The 17,815-nt window shown below is 43.4% G+C and overlaps 1 protein-coding gene and 1 pseudogene across 8 annotated transcripts in view; one reads left to right on the forward strand and one right to left on the reverse strand.

Moving 5' to 3' along the window:
* UBN1 (ubinuclein 1) overlaps nt 1-17,815 on the reverse strand; it is a 39,099-nt gene that overhangs the window by 5,357 nt on the left and 15,927 nt on the right. For 7 of the 8 annotated variants that reach the window (XM_014457250.2, XM_023755224.1, XM_023755223.1 and 4 more), the window contains 8 exons: nt 14,535-14,605; nt 13,148-13,277; nt 12,854-12,972; nt 12,574-12,702; nt 12,243-12,389; nt 3,051-3,101; nt 2,912-2,954; nt 355-1,572 (listed from right to left, as the gene is read on the reverse strand). In XM_014457250.2, the coding sequence (XP_014312736.1) occupies nt 355-1,572; nt 2,912-2,954; nt 3,051-3,101; nt 12,243-12,389; nt 12,574-12,702; nt 12,854-12,972; nt 13,148-13,277; nt 14,535-14,605 (1,908 nt within the window). The remainder of the gene's footprint in view (nt 1-354; nt 1,573-2,911; nt 2,955-3,050; nt 3,102-12,242; nt 12,390-12,573; nt 12,703-12,853; nt 12,973-13,147; nt 13,278-14,534; nt 14,606-17,815) is intronic. The other variant, XM_023755221.1, reaches the window with a different exon arrangement.
* LOC102436981 lies at nt 4,493-5,756 on the forward strand (annotated as a pseudogene).

Raw genomic sequence — 17,815 nt, forward strand, 5'->3', positions numbered from 1 at the left:
ACTAACGATCTGATAGATAGTATTAATTTCACTAACTCGTTTGGAGAGATGGGACAGATAGGAAGCCATGAAAGGAAAGTTTTGTGACTCATTCCACACCTTCTAGATTCATAGCCTCCCTGCAAACACAGTGCTGACCAGTCCTTTCTCTCCACTCATCCTCCTAAGAAGTTTCAGGCTTTCTTGGGATTCATGCCAACAGAAAAGATAAGACGGGAAAACAAGAAGCCAGTCCTTATTATTTCTGGGTTTACTGTTCCAACCCAACCTCCAGTTTCAGTTGTCTGACCAGGGCAAGGCAGGTGGCCTTGTCCACAAGACCCATAAGGGTGGCTGCTGTACCAGGATACTCACTGGCAAGGAGGTAGACGATGTCACGCTGCTAACTGCACTGGGCTTCAGGGAGGAGGTCAGTAACTTGGCCACTCCCTGGGTCCCACCACTAGAATCTCCACTTGGACCCCCGGGAGGGGCCACTAGGGTCAGCTTCTGGGAAACAGGCGGTTTTTTCACTGCAGAGCCTGGGACAGGTCGGCTGGCAGGCTGTCCTGTGGAGGCAGGCTGTGCACCGGGGAGCAGATTGCCAGAAGTGGAGCTCTGGACTGGTGTTCCTACAGAAGAGCTGCCAGAAGAAATCCCGTGTTTGGAGATAGAGCCGGCAAAGGGGCTATTCTTGTAAGATGGCCCTGAGGAGCTGGCTGAGTGCTGTTTTGCTGGATGGCTCAGGGCAGCGGAGGACAAGGCTGGGGTCTTATGAGAACTACTGCTGGAGGCTGGCGTGCCTCCTGAAGAGGCTGGTGTGGAGGAATGGAAGCTCTGGCCTTTGGCTGCCGTCTTCACAAGCTGGATGAGGGAACGATGACACTGTGGGGAAGAAGGCTTTGGGCCCTGGAGCTTACTGACAAATGGAGCTGGGGGGGTGAAACTCTTTTGTTGTTGAGTGCCTGCATGAAAGACTTTTACTTGGGGGCCAGGCACGGGAGCTGCTGTCTGGGGTGCATGAGACGTCCGTGGCAAACCATGGTGTTTTGCTTTGGACTGGTGCCCTTCTGGCAGGCCCTTGCTCAGGGAAACCTGACAGGACAGCTCTTTATAGCCAGAACTCTCTGGTTTTTTCTCCTGAGAGGACTGCCCCAGTGCTAGAGCCTGTTCAGCCAGAAAATTGAGGGGTGACTGCAGAGAGCTGGAGGGTGGTGGGGCAGAAGGGCTAGCCTTCGTAAAGTTCCTTTTTTCTTCCGTACATAAAACACCTGCAACTTTCTCTGCAGGCACTTTCGAGGGTGCAGGCAATGTGAACTCGGAGCTCCCACTAGCTCTGCTGTTCAGCGCAGCCAGTTCCTTGGACACAGCCTCCAATGAGGAGGCTGAATTATGGATCAAGTCTCCATCCAACGAGTTCTCCAGGCTGACAGGAACAGGATTTGTTTGGTTGCCCAATGCCTGGGACGAAAGCTCCCTGTTTGCAGCTCCAGAGTTCAGGCCTCCTCCTGGGTGTTCTGAAGGCAAAGCCAAGGGCCCGCCAATCTGGCCTGATGAGACGGAAACCTTTTTATCAGGCTTAATAGATGATTCCTAAAGGAAAGTAGAAATGCTGATGTTAAGAAATGCCCAAAGACGCCAACACTGGTCCTGTTGTAAGAATGCATGTGTAAGCCCTAACCAGTTTGGCTCAGTGGATAGAGCGTTGGTCTGCGAACTGAAGGGTCCCAGGTTCGATTCTGGTTGGGGGCATGTGCCTTGGTTGCGGGCACATCCCCGGTGGGGTTGTGCAGGAGGCAGCTGATTGATGTTTCTCTCTCATCAATGTTTCTAACTCTCTATCCCTCTCCCTTCCTCTCTGTAAAAAATCAATAAAATATATTTAAAAAAAAAAAAAAGAATGCATGTGTGAGAATACCACAAGGTCCCAAGAATCAGGCCTTCCTAGGTAATCACAAATAAGGGGGACAAGCGCAGGTGACAAGCCTCTGTGGACTTGAACACGTCCATCTGGCTGGGCCTGGGCTTACCCAAGCATGTTCTGTTGCTAAGTACACATGAACCCACAGGGAAATGCTTCTTTTCTCTGATTTTGAAAAAATACAAGACTTGAGCAAAGACACTCTCCCTACTGGCTCACACACACTATCTCAGAATGTTCCTAACTGTAATCAGAAAAGGATGCATGGCATGAAAACTGCCTTAAATTAGTTTTCTTTTCCTCCTTGATTTTTCCAAGCACCTGTCCCCTCAGGGGGTTCAAAAGAAAAGTCCTTTCATGGGGTAACAATGGGAGCTATCTCATCACTCCTGCATCCTAAGTGCTAAATGCAGTGTGCCTGAGACATTGCAGGAGCTCAACAGATACTTAGATATAAACAAAGTAAATAGCTTATTCTCCCACACTGTTCTGGTATGGTTAAGGGCACTATAAAGCGTCAGGAATTTATAAAATTTTAGTAACATAGCAATTTCTACTACATTGAGAAGTTTCTGCAATATCTAAGCTCATTTTCAGTCTCTGTAGCTCTAGGCTAACCTACACTTGGCTAGGAGTGTGTTCTTCCATAAAAATATCTTTATCACAATATAATACTCTCACATATGCAGGGGCTTTTCATGCCTCAGACAGCTGTCAGGAAGACCTCATTTAATTCCACAACAACCTTGGGAACTGGCTAGGTGGGTACTGCTTCCTAAAACTGAGGATGGAGGGTATAAGTGCCCCAGCTCAGGTCTCTGCCCTGCCAACAATCCAAGGCTCCTCTGGTGGACCTGGCCTGCCTCTTGGTACAACCTCAAGAATACCATCCTGAAGAGCTGTCCCCCAGAGCAGCAAAGCTCAATGAGCTGCCATCGTCATTCAAAAGGTTTCATGAGCATGGCTGGAGAGAAAGAACAGACGGTACATGACCTGAGCAGGCAGACTCACCTTCACCTTGATTTTGGAAGGAGCCATTACTTTCTTCTTGGCCCTGAACAAAAGAATGAACACAGAAAAGGTTTAGAGGAGATCCACCAGAGATAAAAATGGCAGTTGTCTTGAGAAATGAAAACACTGAGACACTCACAGGATTGATGTCAGGTGCCCATGGCCTCGTCTACTCTCCTTAAACAGAGTCCTGAAACAAACAGATAACAGGGTGGAGTTTACATAAGCCCCCTGAAAACAGAGACCTTGTTTCTAGAGCTCCCTACCATCCTTAGTACTCAGTACCTATTATTAGTTAAATGTCAGAGCACTAGTGACTTCATTGCTGGTGAGAAGATCAGAAGTAGATGCGCTGGCCACCTGAAAGGCAAGAGTCTAAGATTTACCAAAAAAAAGCTATGGCTCGTCCGGCCAATGTGGCTCAGTTTGATTCCTGGTGAGAGCACATGCCTGGGTTTCGAGTTCAGTCTCCAATTGGGTGGCTTGCAGGAGGCAGCCGATCAATGTTGATGTTTCTCTCTCATTGATGTTTCTTTCTCTCTCCCTCTCTAAAATAATAAAATCATATTAATAAAAAAAAGCTATGGTTCTACATCCAAACCTCTCTTAATGATGTTTCCCCTAAAGGCAGGAGTGCTTTCCTTGATGCCCATTCTCATCTTCTAAGAGTAAAGTGTGGATTGAACCACAGTATGTCTCTTTCCAGAGAAACTCAACAAAATGATCTTTATGCCCTTCCCTTCCTACCTTCAAAAGTCCAATCTGTAAGGAGAGAAGAGCAATCCCATTTACAGATGAGATACTGAAACAAGAAAAGGTTCCATGATTTGTCCAACCCACAAAAAATCAGATCCAATCAAGAACATGAGCTCCAGGGGAGGATTCTGGGAAGTTGGCAGAGTAGAAAGCATCAGAATTAATCCTCTCTCCACCTGGACAACAACTGTCCTGGCAGAATCTCTCTGAAATAACTATTTTGAACCTCTAGAGACTGATCAAAGCTAGCAGCTTCCAGGGGAAGACTTGGATGGGTAAACTGTGGGATTATTTCAGCTCTTAGCACAGTAGCAGCTACCCAACCCTTAACCCCATAGTAGGTAGCTATGCACCTGTTCCCGAAGTAGCTTGCAGGAACTAGGGTGGGCAAAAGGACCTTCTCCTACAACTATCAGGATCTGTGCTCTAATTATTGATTGCTCCTTCTGTTCAGAGAGAAGCAGCCATTGTTGTTTCTCTTCCCACCATTGTGAACCCCTGCACCTCTGGTTCAAGTGACTTCTAGGAGATTTAAAGGGCCAGTGCCTTTTTTAAACACCATTTTTCAATTTTCCCCTTTTAGAAGCCAAACCTTAAAGACTAGGACATTCAAAACTGAAGACATGGGTAAAATTAGAAAGTGACTATGCATACCCAAGGAAAAGCTCAGAAAAGATTTAAGAAAACATTAAATCTACACTCAGGCTTCTCATTGGCACACAGACAATCTACAGTGATAAAAACAATAATAATAATTTTAACAAGAGAGTTCGAGTTCAAGTGGTAGTCGAAAGTGGACCCCAGAGAGCCCTGAGCAGCCCCACCGCCACCACAGAGCTAGTTATGATCACACCCTGGGAGAACCATAGCTGCCGCAGCCGGCCCCAATCACCAACACCGTAACCATGAGCAGGGGGGCCAAGACCCAGCAGTATCCCCACTGCCCGCCTCCAGCACTGCCAACACCAAGCCCAGCACCACAGGCAGCGGCTGACAGCCAGGGCAGCCTCACATCACTGGGGGACAAGAAGGTTATTGCAACAAAGGTTTTGGAATCAGTAAACTGGTTTAATGTAAGAAACAGATATGGTTTCATCAACAGGAATGACACCAAGGAAGATGTATTTGTACACAAGGTTGCCATAAAGAAGAATAACCCCAGGAAGGACCTTTGCAGTGTAGGAGATGGAGACTGTGGAGTTTGATGTTGTTGAAGGAGAAAAGGTTGTGGAGGCAGCAAATGTTACAGGCCCTGGTGGAGTTCCAGTAAAGGCAGTAAATATGCAGCAGACCATAACCATTATAGACACTATCCACGTTGCAGGGGTCCTCCATGCAATTGCCAGAATAGTGAAAGTGGGGAAAAGAATAAGAGATAGGAGAGGGCTCCTGAAGGCCAGGCCCAACAGCGCCGGTCCTATCCCACGCAGCCCTATCCCAGGCGATGGTTACCACTATACTACATGCGGAGACCCTTTGGGCATTGCCCACAGTATTCCAACCTTCCTGTGCAGGGAGAAGTAATGGAGGGGGCTGCAAACCAGGGTGCAGGTGAATAAGGTAGACCAGTGAGACAGAATATGTATCGGGGCTATAGACCATGATTTCACAGGGGCCCTCCTCACGAAAGCCTAGAGAGGACGGCAATGAAGAAGATAAAGAAAATCAAGGAGATGAGACCCAAGGTAAGCAGCCACCTCAAAGGTGGTACTGCCACAACTTCAATTACTGAAGCAGACGGCCAGAAAACCCTAAACCACAAGATGGCAAAGAGACAAAAGCAGTCGATCCACCAGCTGAGAATTTGTCTGCTCCCTAGGCTGAGCAGGGCAGGGCTGAGTAAATGCAGGCTTACCCTCTCTACCATCTGGTTTAGTCATCCAATAAGAAGAAATGCATGAAATGAAATTCCAGCAATAAGGAATGAACAAAAGATTAAAGTTGAAGACCTTAAGTGCTTGCTTTTTGTCCGCTGACCAGATAACTAGAACTATCTGCATTTTCTATGCAGCATGGGGTTTTAAAGATGTCTCTTTTTAGTAATGACAAACATATGGTTTTAAAAAAAATTTAAGTATTCAAATATTACCAGTTGCTTTCCTTTTTTAAAAAAATATTTTTATTTCAGAGAGGAAGGAAGAGAGAAAGAGAGATAGAAACATCAATGATGAGAGAGAATCATTGATCAGCTGCCTCCTGTATGCCCCACACTGGGGATAGAGTCCGCAATCCGGGATTATGCCCCGACTGGGAATTGAACTGAAACCTTCTGGTTCATAAGTCAATGCTCAACCACTGAGCCATGCTGGCCAGTGACAAACATGGTTTTTTTAAAAAGTCTGCAAAAAAAGCATCAGCTGGCATCAGCATGCCTTATACTTCTTGATAGTTGGCCCCAGGCCTAACACTAGCAGCAGCCTGCCTTGATTCACAGCTTGGCGTCTTCTGGGCACCTCCAAGCCCATCACAAGTAGCAGCCATCTGCAGATTGCTCTGTAGCTCATGTCAGAGAGCAAGGCAGTAACTGACTTTGCACCTCCCGGGAGGCCCCCAGAGCCACAGCACCCAGTGGTCAGCTTCAGACCACACCAGATTACAACCCTACCACATCCACAAGTGACACACTTAAGGGGTGGACTCGGTGAGCAACAAAGCCACACTGAAGCAAGTCCTGCTCCATAGGGGCATCTCCTGCACAGCAGCTCTTCCACTGGAGTCACAGATGGCCCTCACAGCCAATTGGATTGGAGGTCAATCCCTCCCAGTGACACCAATAGCAATCCAGGGTCAACTACAACAAGACTGTGCACACTGCCACAGAGGTGCACCGACAGTGCCCAGCTCAGGTGACCGGAGAGGCTGAGCTACTGGGCCCTATAGAACACCTACTACACAGGGCCACTCTACCAATTCCAGGAGACAAAACAGCTCTAATACACAGTAAAAAACACAGGCAAGCAGCAAAAATGCAGAGACAAAGAAACAAATGAAAGGACAGAAGAAATCTCCAGAAAAAGAATTAAATGAAATGGAAGCAAGCAAACTACCAGATAGAGTTTGAAACAATACTTCTAAGGATGGTCAAGAAACTAATGAGAACTTGAAGGAACTTAGAACATCAACAACATAAAAAAGGACCAGTCAGAAATGAAGGATAATTTATAGGGAATCAACAGTAGAGTAAGAGGATACCGAGAATCAAATCAACGATTTGGAATATGATATGAGGAAGCAAAAAAACACCCAATCAGAAGCAAAAAGAAAAGAATCCAAAATTATGAAGATAGTGTAAAGAGCCTCTGAAACAACTTCAACGGTACCAACATTTACATCATAGGGTGCTGGAAGGAGAAGAGGGAGTAAGAAATTGAAAATCGCCCTGACTGGTTTGGCTCAGTGGTTAGAGTGTCAGCTCTTGGACCAAAGGGTTTCAGGTTCAATTCCAGGTCCAGGGCACATATCTTGATTGCAGGTCCCCAGCCCTGGTAGGGGCACATGCAGGAGGCAACCAATCAATGTTTCTCTCTCACACTGATGGTTCTTTCTTCTTCTCTCCCTCTCTCTACCTTCCCCCTCCACTATCTTTAGAAATCAATGGAAAAAATATCCTTGGGTGAGGATTAAAAAACAGAAAGGACAAGACATTAAAATCCTATTTGAGAAAATAATGACAGAGCCCTACGCCAGCATGGTTCAGTGATAAGACGATTGGCCTGCACACCAAAGGGTTGCAGGTTCAATTCCCAGTCAAGGGCACATATCTGGGCTGCAGGTCCGATATCTGCCCTTGGTTGGGGCGCGTGTGGGAGGCAACCAATAGATGTATCTCTGTCACATAGATATTTCTCTCTCTTTCCCCTTTACCCCTCACTTCCACTCTCTCTAAAAATCAATGGAGCCCAACCAGCATGGCTCAGTGGTTGAGTGTCGACCTATGAACCAGGAGGTCAAAGTTTAACTCCCAGTCAGGCCATATGACCAGGTTATGGGCTCAAACCCCAGTGTGGGGTGTATAGGAGGCAACTTATCAATGATTCTATCTCATCACTAATGTGTGTCTGTCTCTCTCTCTCTCTCTCTCTCTCCCTTCCTCTCTGAAATCAATACAAATATATTTTTAAAGATCAATGGAAAAAATATCCTCACTCCTCAAGTGTTGGCAAAGGAGAAAAGGGAACCCTCACTTAGCAATTAGCAAACTGAATTCAGGGATTCTAAATTGGTGCAGTCACTAGAAAACAGTATGAAAGTTCCTCAAAAAATTAAAAATAGAACTACCATATAACCCACCATTTTCACTTCTGGGTATTTACCCAAAGACAGCCAAACACTAAATCAAAAAGATGTATGCTCCTCTATGTTCATCGCAGCATTATTTACAATAGCCAAGATGTGAAAGTAATCCAAATGTCCATCAACAGACAAATGGATAAAGAAGATGTGGTACATACATAAAATGGAATATTACTCAGCCATAAAATTGAGAGAAATCTTGCCATTGTGACATTGATGGACCCAGATGGTATTGTGCTTAAGTGAAATAAATCAGAGAAAGACATATACTATATCATTTCACTTATATGTGGAATCTAAAAAAAAAAAAAAGAATAAAATAGAAACTAACAAATACAGAGAACAAATTGTTGGTCACCAGGCAGGAGGGGGATTGGTGGAAAATAGGTGAAAGAGATTAAGAAGAACAAATTACAAAAATAGTCACATGGGTGTAAAGTACATCATAGAGAAATAGTCAACAATATTGTAATAATCATGTATGGTGTCCAGATGGTACCAGACTTACTACGGTGATCACTTTGTAAGGTATTTAAATGTCTAATGACTATGTTTTACACCTGAAACTAATAATAATGAATGTCAAATGTAATTGAAAAATAAATTTTAAATGAAATTTGCTGGGCACCTCTGCCCTGCCAGGCACCAAGTCATCACAATGATAGCCTTCTTACTCCAGCAAGGACAAGTTGGAGCACTGAAGACTACGCTTCTACAAGACACTTGCTCCTACAGCTTATCTCTTTGTAGAATCCAGAGTGACAAGGATCTCTGCCACCGAATCTCAAGAAGCAAAGTCCACCAAAAATGCCGGCATGAGCAGCTGCACCTTCTGAGTTGTTATACATCACCTACAAGAATCTCCAGCATCATGACTACACCATGAACACCTTCTTAAACCTAAAGCTGTACTTCCTGAAATTTTGGTTGCCTGAGCCCTCTTCCAGATGAGTGTCTCCTTGCCATTGAGAGCTCAGTTTAATGATTACCCTTACGTCATCTGCTGCATTCTTGCCTGCAAAATAAAGTCCACTCAAGTCATGAAAAAAGAGACTCAAGCCCTGGCAGGATAGAGCGTCAACCTGCAGACTGAAGGGTGCCAGGTTCGATTCTGGTCAAGGGAACATGCCTAGGTTGTGGAATCGATCCCCAGTGGGGATTGTGTTGGAGGCAGCCAATCAATGATTCTCTCTCATCACTGATGTTTCCATCTCTCTCTCCCTCTCCCTTCCTCTCTGAAATCAACAGAAATATATATATTTTTAAAAGACTCAAATAATCAAAATCAGAAAGTGGGGACATTAAAAAAGAAACGAATAGCCCTGGCTGGTGTGATCAATGGTTAGAACATCGGCCCACTCACTGAAAGGTACAAACCTGGGTTGCAGGTTCCACCCCCTGCCCAGTGGGGATGCATGCGAGAGGCAACCAATTGATGTGTCTCTCTCACATCAATGTTTCTGTTTCTCTCTCTCTATCTCTCTCTCCCTCCTTCCCCCTTCCTCCCTTCCACTCTCTCTTAGAAAGTCAATGAGAAAAATGTCCTCGGATGAGGATTAACAAATAAAATATATATATTTTAAAGTCAATACATATAAATCAGTTGCATTTCTACACATGAATAATTCTATTCATAATTGAAAGGGTTAACTGGAGAAAGCAAGGCTTGAGCCTTACAAAATCTAACAAATGTCAAAGGGAAAACTCATTCTGTTAGCCTAAGCCTTGCACAAACATGCTCCCCTTGAGTGGTTATTTTACAGAAATTCCTGAAGACCATCACCCCTGCACAGCGCCCGCCCCCCCCCCACCCCTGCCCCCGCAGCTCTCCATGAGTGCATAAAAAGCCTGCTCCTTCCCCAATTCACCGCTGGCTCTTTCTTGAGTCAGACCATCTGCACCCAGGTGCCTCAAATAAACATCATTTTGATTACACTGAGCCTTGAAACCTCAGCCCCACCCCAAACCTTTCAACAATATTTTTTTAAAACTTAGAAATTAACTTCACCAAGGACATGAAAAACTTATAGAATGAAAACAAAACATGGCTGAAATAAATTAAAGTCAACATAAATAAATGGAAATACATGCCACATTCATGGATTAGAAGACTTAATATTATTACAATGTTAATATTACCCAAAGTATTCTACAGATTAAATGCAATCCCTTTCAAAATCTCAAAGACAATTTTTTACAGAAATAGAAAACCCATTCTAAAATTTACATGGAATCTTAGGAAACTGGAAGACTCACAACTCCTGGTTTCAAAACTACTGCAAAGCTACAGTAAACAAAATAGTGTGGTCTTGGCATAAAGACAGACATGTAACCCAATGGAATAACAGAGCCCAGAAATAAACCCTCAGATATATGGTCAAATAATTTTGATAAGCATGCCAAAACCATTTAGTAGGGGAAAGAACATTCTTTCCAACAAATGGTGCTGGGAAAAGTGGTTATCCACATGCAAAAGAAAGAAGTTGGCCCCTCACCTATGTACAAAATATACAAAAATTAACTCAAAATGGATCAAGGAAATTAATGAAAGACCCAAAACAATAAAACTCTTTGAAGAAAACATAGGATAAAAGCTTCATGACATTGGATGTGGCCATCATTTCTTAGATATAACAACACAGGCACAGACAAGAGAAAATACAAATTGAACTTCATGAATACTTAAAAACTTGTGCATCAAAAGACACAATACGCAAAGTAAAAAGGCAACCCACAGAATGAAAGAAAATATTTCTAAATTATATATCTGATAAGGGACATACAAATGGCCAATAAGTATTTAACAAGATACTCAACATCCTTAATCATAAGGGAAATGCAAATCAGAATTGCAATGAGATACCACTTCATACCTACTAGGATTAGGATGGCTACAATAAAATAAACCATAAACAAGTATTGGTGAGGATGTGGGGAAACTGGAACGCTGTGCACTGTTAGTGAAAATGTAAAATAGCCACTGTGGAAATTCCTCAAGAAAGTAAACATAGAATTACCATATCATCCAGCAATTCCCCTTCTGGGTACATATAAACCCCAAAGAATTGAAAGTAGGGTCTCAATATATTTGTACATCCATGTTCATAGGAGCATTATTCACAACAGCTAAAATATGGAAACAACGTAACTATCCATTGACAAATGGATAAGCAAAATGCGATACATACATACAATGGAATGTCAGTCAGCCTTAAAAACGAAGGAAATTCTGTGCTATGCTACAACGGGGATAAACCCTGAGGACATTTTGCTAAGTGAAGTAAGCCAGTCACAAAAAGATAAATACTGAATGACTCCACTTATATGAGGTACTTAAGAGTAGTCAAATTTAGAGAGACAGAAAGTAGAATGATGCAAGTGTCTATGGGGAGAGGGAAACATGAAATTATCATTTAATGGGTACAGTTTCAGTTTTATAAGATGAAAAGATTTATGAAGATAGATGGTGGTGATGGCTACAACAATGTCAATGTATGTAATACCACTGAACTGTGCACTTAAAAATGGTTATGATGGGCCCTGGATGGTTTCGCTCACTGGTTAGAGCGTTGGCATGCAGAATGAAGGGTCATGGGTTCAATTCCCAGGCCCGTACCTCAGTTGCAGGTTCCCCAGCCCCAGTAGCAGTGTGTGCAGGAGGCAGCCAATTGATGTCTCTCTCTTACATGGATGTTCTCTCTCCCTCTCTCTCTCCCTTCCTCTCTCCCTCCCTTCCTTCCTTCTCCCTCCCTTCCACTTTCTCTAGAAATCAATGGAAAAAATATCCTCAGATGAGGATTTAAAAAAAGGTTAAGATCATAAATTTTATGTTAAGTATATTTTACCACAATAAAACATTTTTTTAAAAGAACACTAGCTCCAGCCAACTTTGGGTATTACAGATGTAGCCTATTCATGGGAAGCTACATAATACAAAGCAGCCTATGAGAAAAGTCTAGCACTTAACTCCAATAATCAGTCAGCTCTGCTACTTGCAAATGAGACTTCTGTTCAGAACATTAAGATGTTTCCATCTCTCAGCTTCCAGTAGGAGCCATCATCTCAACACAGGGAAGGGCAGACTGAGGTTGGAAGGGCATGGAGCCCCAATTCCTCATGCCACCCAATTCCTCATGCGAAATTAGAGTTGAGTCAACCAGACAGTGGGTCCCTGAGAGAAGGAACCCTATTGACCTGGCACAATAGAAGCACTCAAATATTTCTTTACTGCAAGAATATTCACCTCGTCACACTGACCACATGTCTGTTCATGGGCACTCACCTGGCCTGCATCCAGCCTTTAGGCCAGAGAGGTCTGACCTCAGCATCCAGAAACACCTTCACATAATCCTCCCAGGAATGGACTTTGTTGTTCTTCTCCAGATCATAGCTCTCCAGTTTTATCTTCACCACATGGCAGAGTAGCTCCCTAAGGAGTAGGCAGAAGTCAGAAACTTCAAACCACCCCAAATGCTTCTTCAAGGTTTTAATCATGTGCTTTCACCAGCCTTGATTAAAGTAAATGATTCTAACCTTCATTAGAAATACGGGAACATGCTCAGACACTGGCCCCACAAACCCTCCAATGAGGCAAGGACCCAGTTTGGGCACACCTGATTTCATCATTCCACTGAAATTTCTTCCGGGGTCCCATGATCCTCCTGCCCCCCTTTTCTTCATCTTCTTCCTCATCAGAACAAATCCGTTCTCTCTGCTCCTTGTCTTTCTCCTCTTCCAGCATCCTACCGGGTGAACAGAATTAAACAGGACCCTAAAGTCACCACAGGAAAACTACTTTCTCCTGTGTCCACTACCTCCCTTTTGTCTCCCATCCCCTGGGACCTCTAAGATAAGGAGGTGAGAATGCTGATGAGAGTGATGGCACATACTTACTTAGCAACCTTGGCTTGTGTGTGGGCCTGGCATTCATCCTGGTACTTGGCCATCTGCTCTGGCATTGCCCTGCCAATGGCTTCCTTAAGCTTCTGGAGAGGCTCCTTCAGACGCCCCCCCTGCAGAGAGCAGGACATATCATAAATCTGTTTTATGTACCTCTTCTTATACTGAGGACCCACTACAGAAATAATCGCACAAAGGCAGTGCAACAGCACCTTTGACATCTGTGAAGACTCAGTCACCCCTCCTCTGGGCCCCAAAGCCAACATGTTCCACTGCAGAGTCACCCACCTGTTCACAGAGGTGAAGTTTTCGCGCACGCTTGACGAGGGTGTCCTTGCTGCAGGGCAGGAATGAAGCAAGATAGGCATATACCCCAGAACGAACCTGGCTACTCAGCTCCCGAGTTTGCACCTCTATGCTGAAGAACAGAATAGTTATCAATGGGCCACAGCCCAGGCATATTCTTTCATCATTACATCATCCTACCATAGACAGGAAAAAGCTAGGAGCCAAGAGCAGGTAAAATCTTATCTCATCACACAATGCAACTAAGTGGCCGGTGCAACAGATCTCCAACAGTCACCAAACAAAAATTCCCAAACCTGATGAACCTGGCTGAGTAAAGTGGGCTAAGGCTCTCAGGTCCAAGACAGGACCAAGTCAAACGTTATCAGAGCCCAAGAGAACAAGCTCTGAAGTATTAAATTTCATAAATGAAAAAGACAGAAAAGCTTACTGGAAAGTAACTGAGTTACTTGGGGTCAATATTTTCTAAAAGCACTTCGTTACTATTCCAGTTCCCAGTCCTATCTCTGATCAGGAAATAAGGGAAATTCTCATCCCTCCAGTGTCCCCATCTAGATAAGCAAAAAACTATTTCAAATAGTCTTTGATCCCTTGAGCTCTCCCTATTTGGCATACTCTAACAGGCATTGTGGACATAAAGCTCTTATCTCTGCTGATCCTCAGGTGCTCTCCATAGCCCAGGCTTCCTGACCTGGCCAGGCAAGGTACTTTGCTAGAATATCCCTGTCTTGACAACCTTTCTTACATGTGAAAAATCCTTAGCTGTTGAGCAGCAAGCTTCCTCTGCTACATAGTGCAAAATGTAACCAGAAGAGAAGCGGAAAAGCTGGAGAGCCACATACAAAGAATCTGGTTTGGACTTATGTGTGTAGGGTTGTTTTGTTGTTGTTGCTTTGCTTTTTAACCCAATTCATACAGTGTAGCATCTCAGAGGTTCAGGCATTTGGGAGAAGTATTAAAGGATGGTGCACACTGGCCCTGGGAGGAGAAGTGACAGCAAGGAAAGAATGACCAGGTACGCTGAAGAGCACCCAGGAGAGCAGGCCCCTGGCTGTACCAAATCATCTCTTACTTTTCCCAGAGACAGGCAGGCAACACCTTCTTTTTCATCTCATGTTTGCCACAAAATCCACTTCCAACAGGCCATGACAGTGTTCTAATAATGTCTGCTACCTAAGATTAGTAATGTCTATTATTTCCTAGAGACAAATATTTTGTGTGCCCTCCCTCTTTAAAAAGAATAATAAAACAAAAATAATTTTTAAAAAATCTCATCAGTGGTCAACTTTATGTAGTTCAATCACACTCCCAATCCCCTGGCCTGCTCAAACCCAGGCATGCTAACAGTAAAGAAACAAAAGATACTCACTCTAAGAGGATGCCATTAATATCCTGGGTGAAGAACTTCTGTCTGCTCTCTCCCTCAGCAGCTCTGGCAGCCTGGTTCATAGCAGACAGTAACATCCATTAGTGCACTTTCCCCACAGGGCCCTCACATTCACCCACAGGCACAAGAGCAGTCAGTCCCTACAGAACACCTATCGATAAAGTCCTCACCATGCCCACCTGTGATCACTATATGCTCTAGAAATGGTATATCCAGCTCTTTTCAAATGCTGCTGAAACATCTATGGACTGTCTATTCTGCCCGGGACTTGAAATAAAGTCACATAAAAGAAAATCAGAGTCAAAGCAATCATTGTGCATTCGATTTTGCCAGCTAGCTAACTTTTGTTCCCAGCACTCTATCATCTAAATTACAAGTTGGAATTGCCATACATCTGCAGTACAAAAACAATCAAGAACTGTTTTTAAACCTGCAATATTTGAAGACCTTTACCTACTAAAATAATAATAATGTGCTGCATTAGCATTTAAGAACATTATAATTCTCTGAAAATTCATAATTTACTTACAGTATATCACAAACTCCATTACCCAGACCATTGGAATTACTAACATACCTTACTACCTATTAACACAAGATATAACAGGTTACTATACAATGTTTTGCTTCCTATGAGAACACAGTTAACATCTGGATGGCAAGCTTGGAAACCCCTGAAGCAACCACAGCAAGCAGCCACAGCCCTGAAAGCACAAGTGAGGAAAGCTAACTGCTAAAGTCTTAACCAGTGGTTCTCATAGTTGGCTTCACACTGAAATCACCTGGCAGCTTTACCCACCCTGGACCAATCACATCAGATTCTCTAGGAACGAGGCTCATGAATTTGTATTCTTTAAAAAAAGCCCAAGTATCAGTACTCTTTAAAAGTAACTCTTGTGACTCTAAAGTACAGAGAGGATTGAGAGTCACTGATCTAAACCCAAGAGTGGCTGGTCCAAAGGCTTTAGGCAAAGTAAAACTGCAGGCATGGTATACAATATAATAATGATGGCAAACAAAGGCAATAAGGTGACTACCTAAAATGAAATGATCAATCCTGACCAAGCCCTCTGAAACAGCAGGCACCAATAACTATCCTCCACTTTCATCTCATCCCACTTGCCTTCCTCACTAGGTCCTTGTACTACCTCTGACTACTCCACCTGTCTCTTCCACTAGTTCATTCATTACAGATGGACCCCCCAAAGTTCTACTTAGAACTCACTTCTCCCAATAACACCTTCCCCTTCACAGCTTCAAAAACAACACAAATGCACGTAGTCTCTGGAATCTAAATCTCTAGCAGTGGTTCTCAACCTTCTGGCCCTTTAAATACAGTTCCTCATGTTGCGACCCAACCATAAAATTATTTCTGTTGCTACTTCATAACTGTAATGTTGCTACTATTATGAATCGTAATTTAAATATCTGATATGCAGGATGGTCTTAGGCGACCCTTGTGAAAGGGTCGCTCAACCGCCAAAGGGGTCGCGACCCACTGGTTGAGAACTGCTGCTCTAGAGTAAACCTTTTATTCTAAGCCCTAATCAGAATTTCCAACTACTTCTAAGAAATTTCCAATTATATCTATAAATGGATGATCCTCTGGTATGCAAACCCAACTTATGCTTATAGAGAACAAGAACTGAATCTTATTCATCAATATATTTCCCACACCGACCTATCATATAATAGAGGCATAGTAAATGCCAGCTGAGTGGATGGATGAACAAATGAACAGATAGCATTGAAAGAATGAAAATTAGAGGAAGGAAAACTCAGTATCAAACAACCAAACATAACTTGCAGCTTCTGCAAGATCCCTTGGCTACAGGATAGCACAGAAGCCTGAGATGAAAGGAGTCAAATGGATGGATGGAATGGTAGAAATGGTGTGACTTTTAACCCATTCATCTGCCAATTTCTTATACTTTCAGAAGGATTTGGAATTCTAACTTGGCACTTTTAATGTACTGCAATTATGATTTTAGTTTAAGAGAAAATAAAACCAAGCCATTCTTTTGCTTAAGCTTATACACTACTAGTTGTAAGATCCAGAAGCATCTTCATAGTATTCAACCTAATTACTTCAACATGTACTTCAAATGCCCCACTGTTTATCAGACCCGTCACTAAAGATTTATTTTCCTGATGCCTTTTGGATTGTGTAGACACTATCTCTGAGGGTCTGTTTTTATATTGAAGATAATTAGTCAAGTGCTACATTTTTATTTTTTTAAGATTTTTTATTTTATTTTGATTTTTAGAGTGGAAGGGAGAGGGAAAGAGAGAAATATCAATGTGAGATCAGCCGAAACCGGTTTGGCTCAGTGGATAGAGCGTCGGCCTGCGGACTGGAAGGTCCCGGGTTCGATTCCGGTCAAGGGCATGTGCCTGGGTTGCAGGCACGTCTCCAGTAGGAGATATGCAGGAGGCGGCTGATCGATGTTTCTCATCGATGTTTCTGACTCTCTATCTCTCTCCCTTCCTCTCTGTAAAAAATCAATAAAATATATTTAAAAAAAAAATGTGAGATCAAAACATCGTTCAGCTGCCTCCTGAACGCCTCCTATGTGGGATCGAGCCTGCAACTCCAGCATGTGCCCTGACCGGGAATTGAACCAAATGGCAACCTTTTGGTACATGGGACAATGCCCAACCGAGTGAGCCACGCTGGCCAGGGAAAGTGCTGCATTTTAAAATACAACCTTAAGGGACATCCTTGCCCAAGGAGTTGAATGAACTGATCAATCCAAGATTAAACAGAAAGTAAGCCTGGCCAGCATGGCTCAGTGGTTGAGTGTTGACCTATGAACCAGGATGTCACGGTTCGATTCCCCGTCAGGGCACATGCCCAGGTTGTGGGCTTGATCCCCGGTGTAAGGCAAGGAGGAGGCAGCTGATCAGATTCTCTTTCATCACTGATGTTTCTATCTTTTTCTCCCTCTCCCTTCCTCTCTGAAATCAATAAAAAAATACATTTTTAAAAAAATAGGAAGTAAAGTTAAGCCAGCCAGATCATGCTAATCTACAGTAGCTCCAATAACCTTTTAATAAGCTGTTTTATTTATTGTAAGAAAAGCCACTTAAAATCTTTCGGCACCTAGTTCAGAACCTTATATACCATACCTGTTTTTGCTGAACAGAATGAAATGTGTCATAATTTTTTTTAAAGAAGATCAAACAGGTTAGTTTTTTCCAACCTTATCCTTCTTGGATCCATGTCTCCCTGGGTTTGCAATGCAGGGGTTCTAACTCAGTAG

The sequence above is a fragment of the Myotis lucifugus genome, unplaced genomic scaffold (assembly GCF_000147115.1).
Source record: "Myotis lucifugus unplaced genomic scaffold, Myoluc2.0 scaffold_72, whole genome shotgun sequence".
In the NCBI taxonomy this organism is placed as follows: Eukaryota; Metazoa; Chordata; class Mammalia; order Chiroptera; family Vespertilionidae; genus Myotis; species Myotis lucifugus.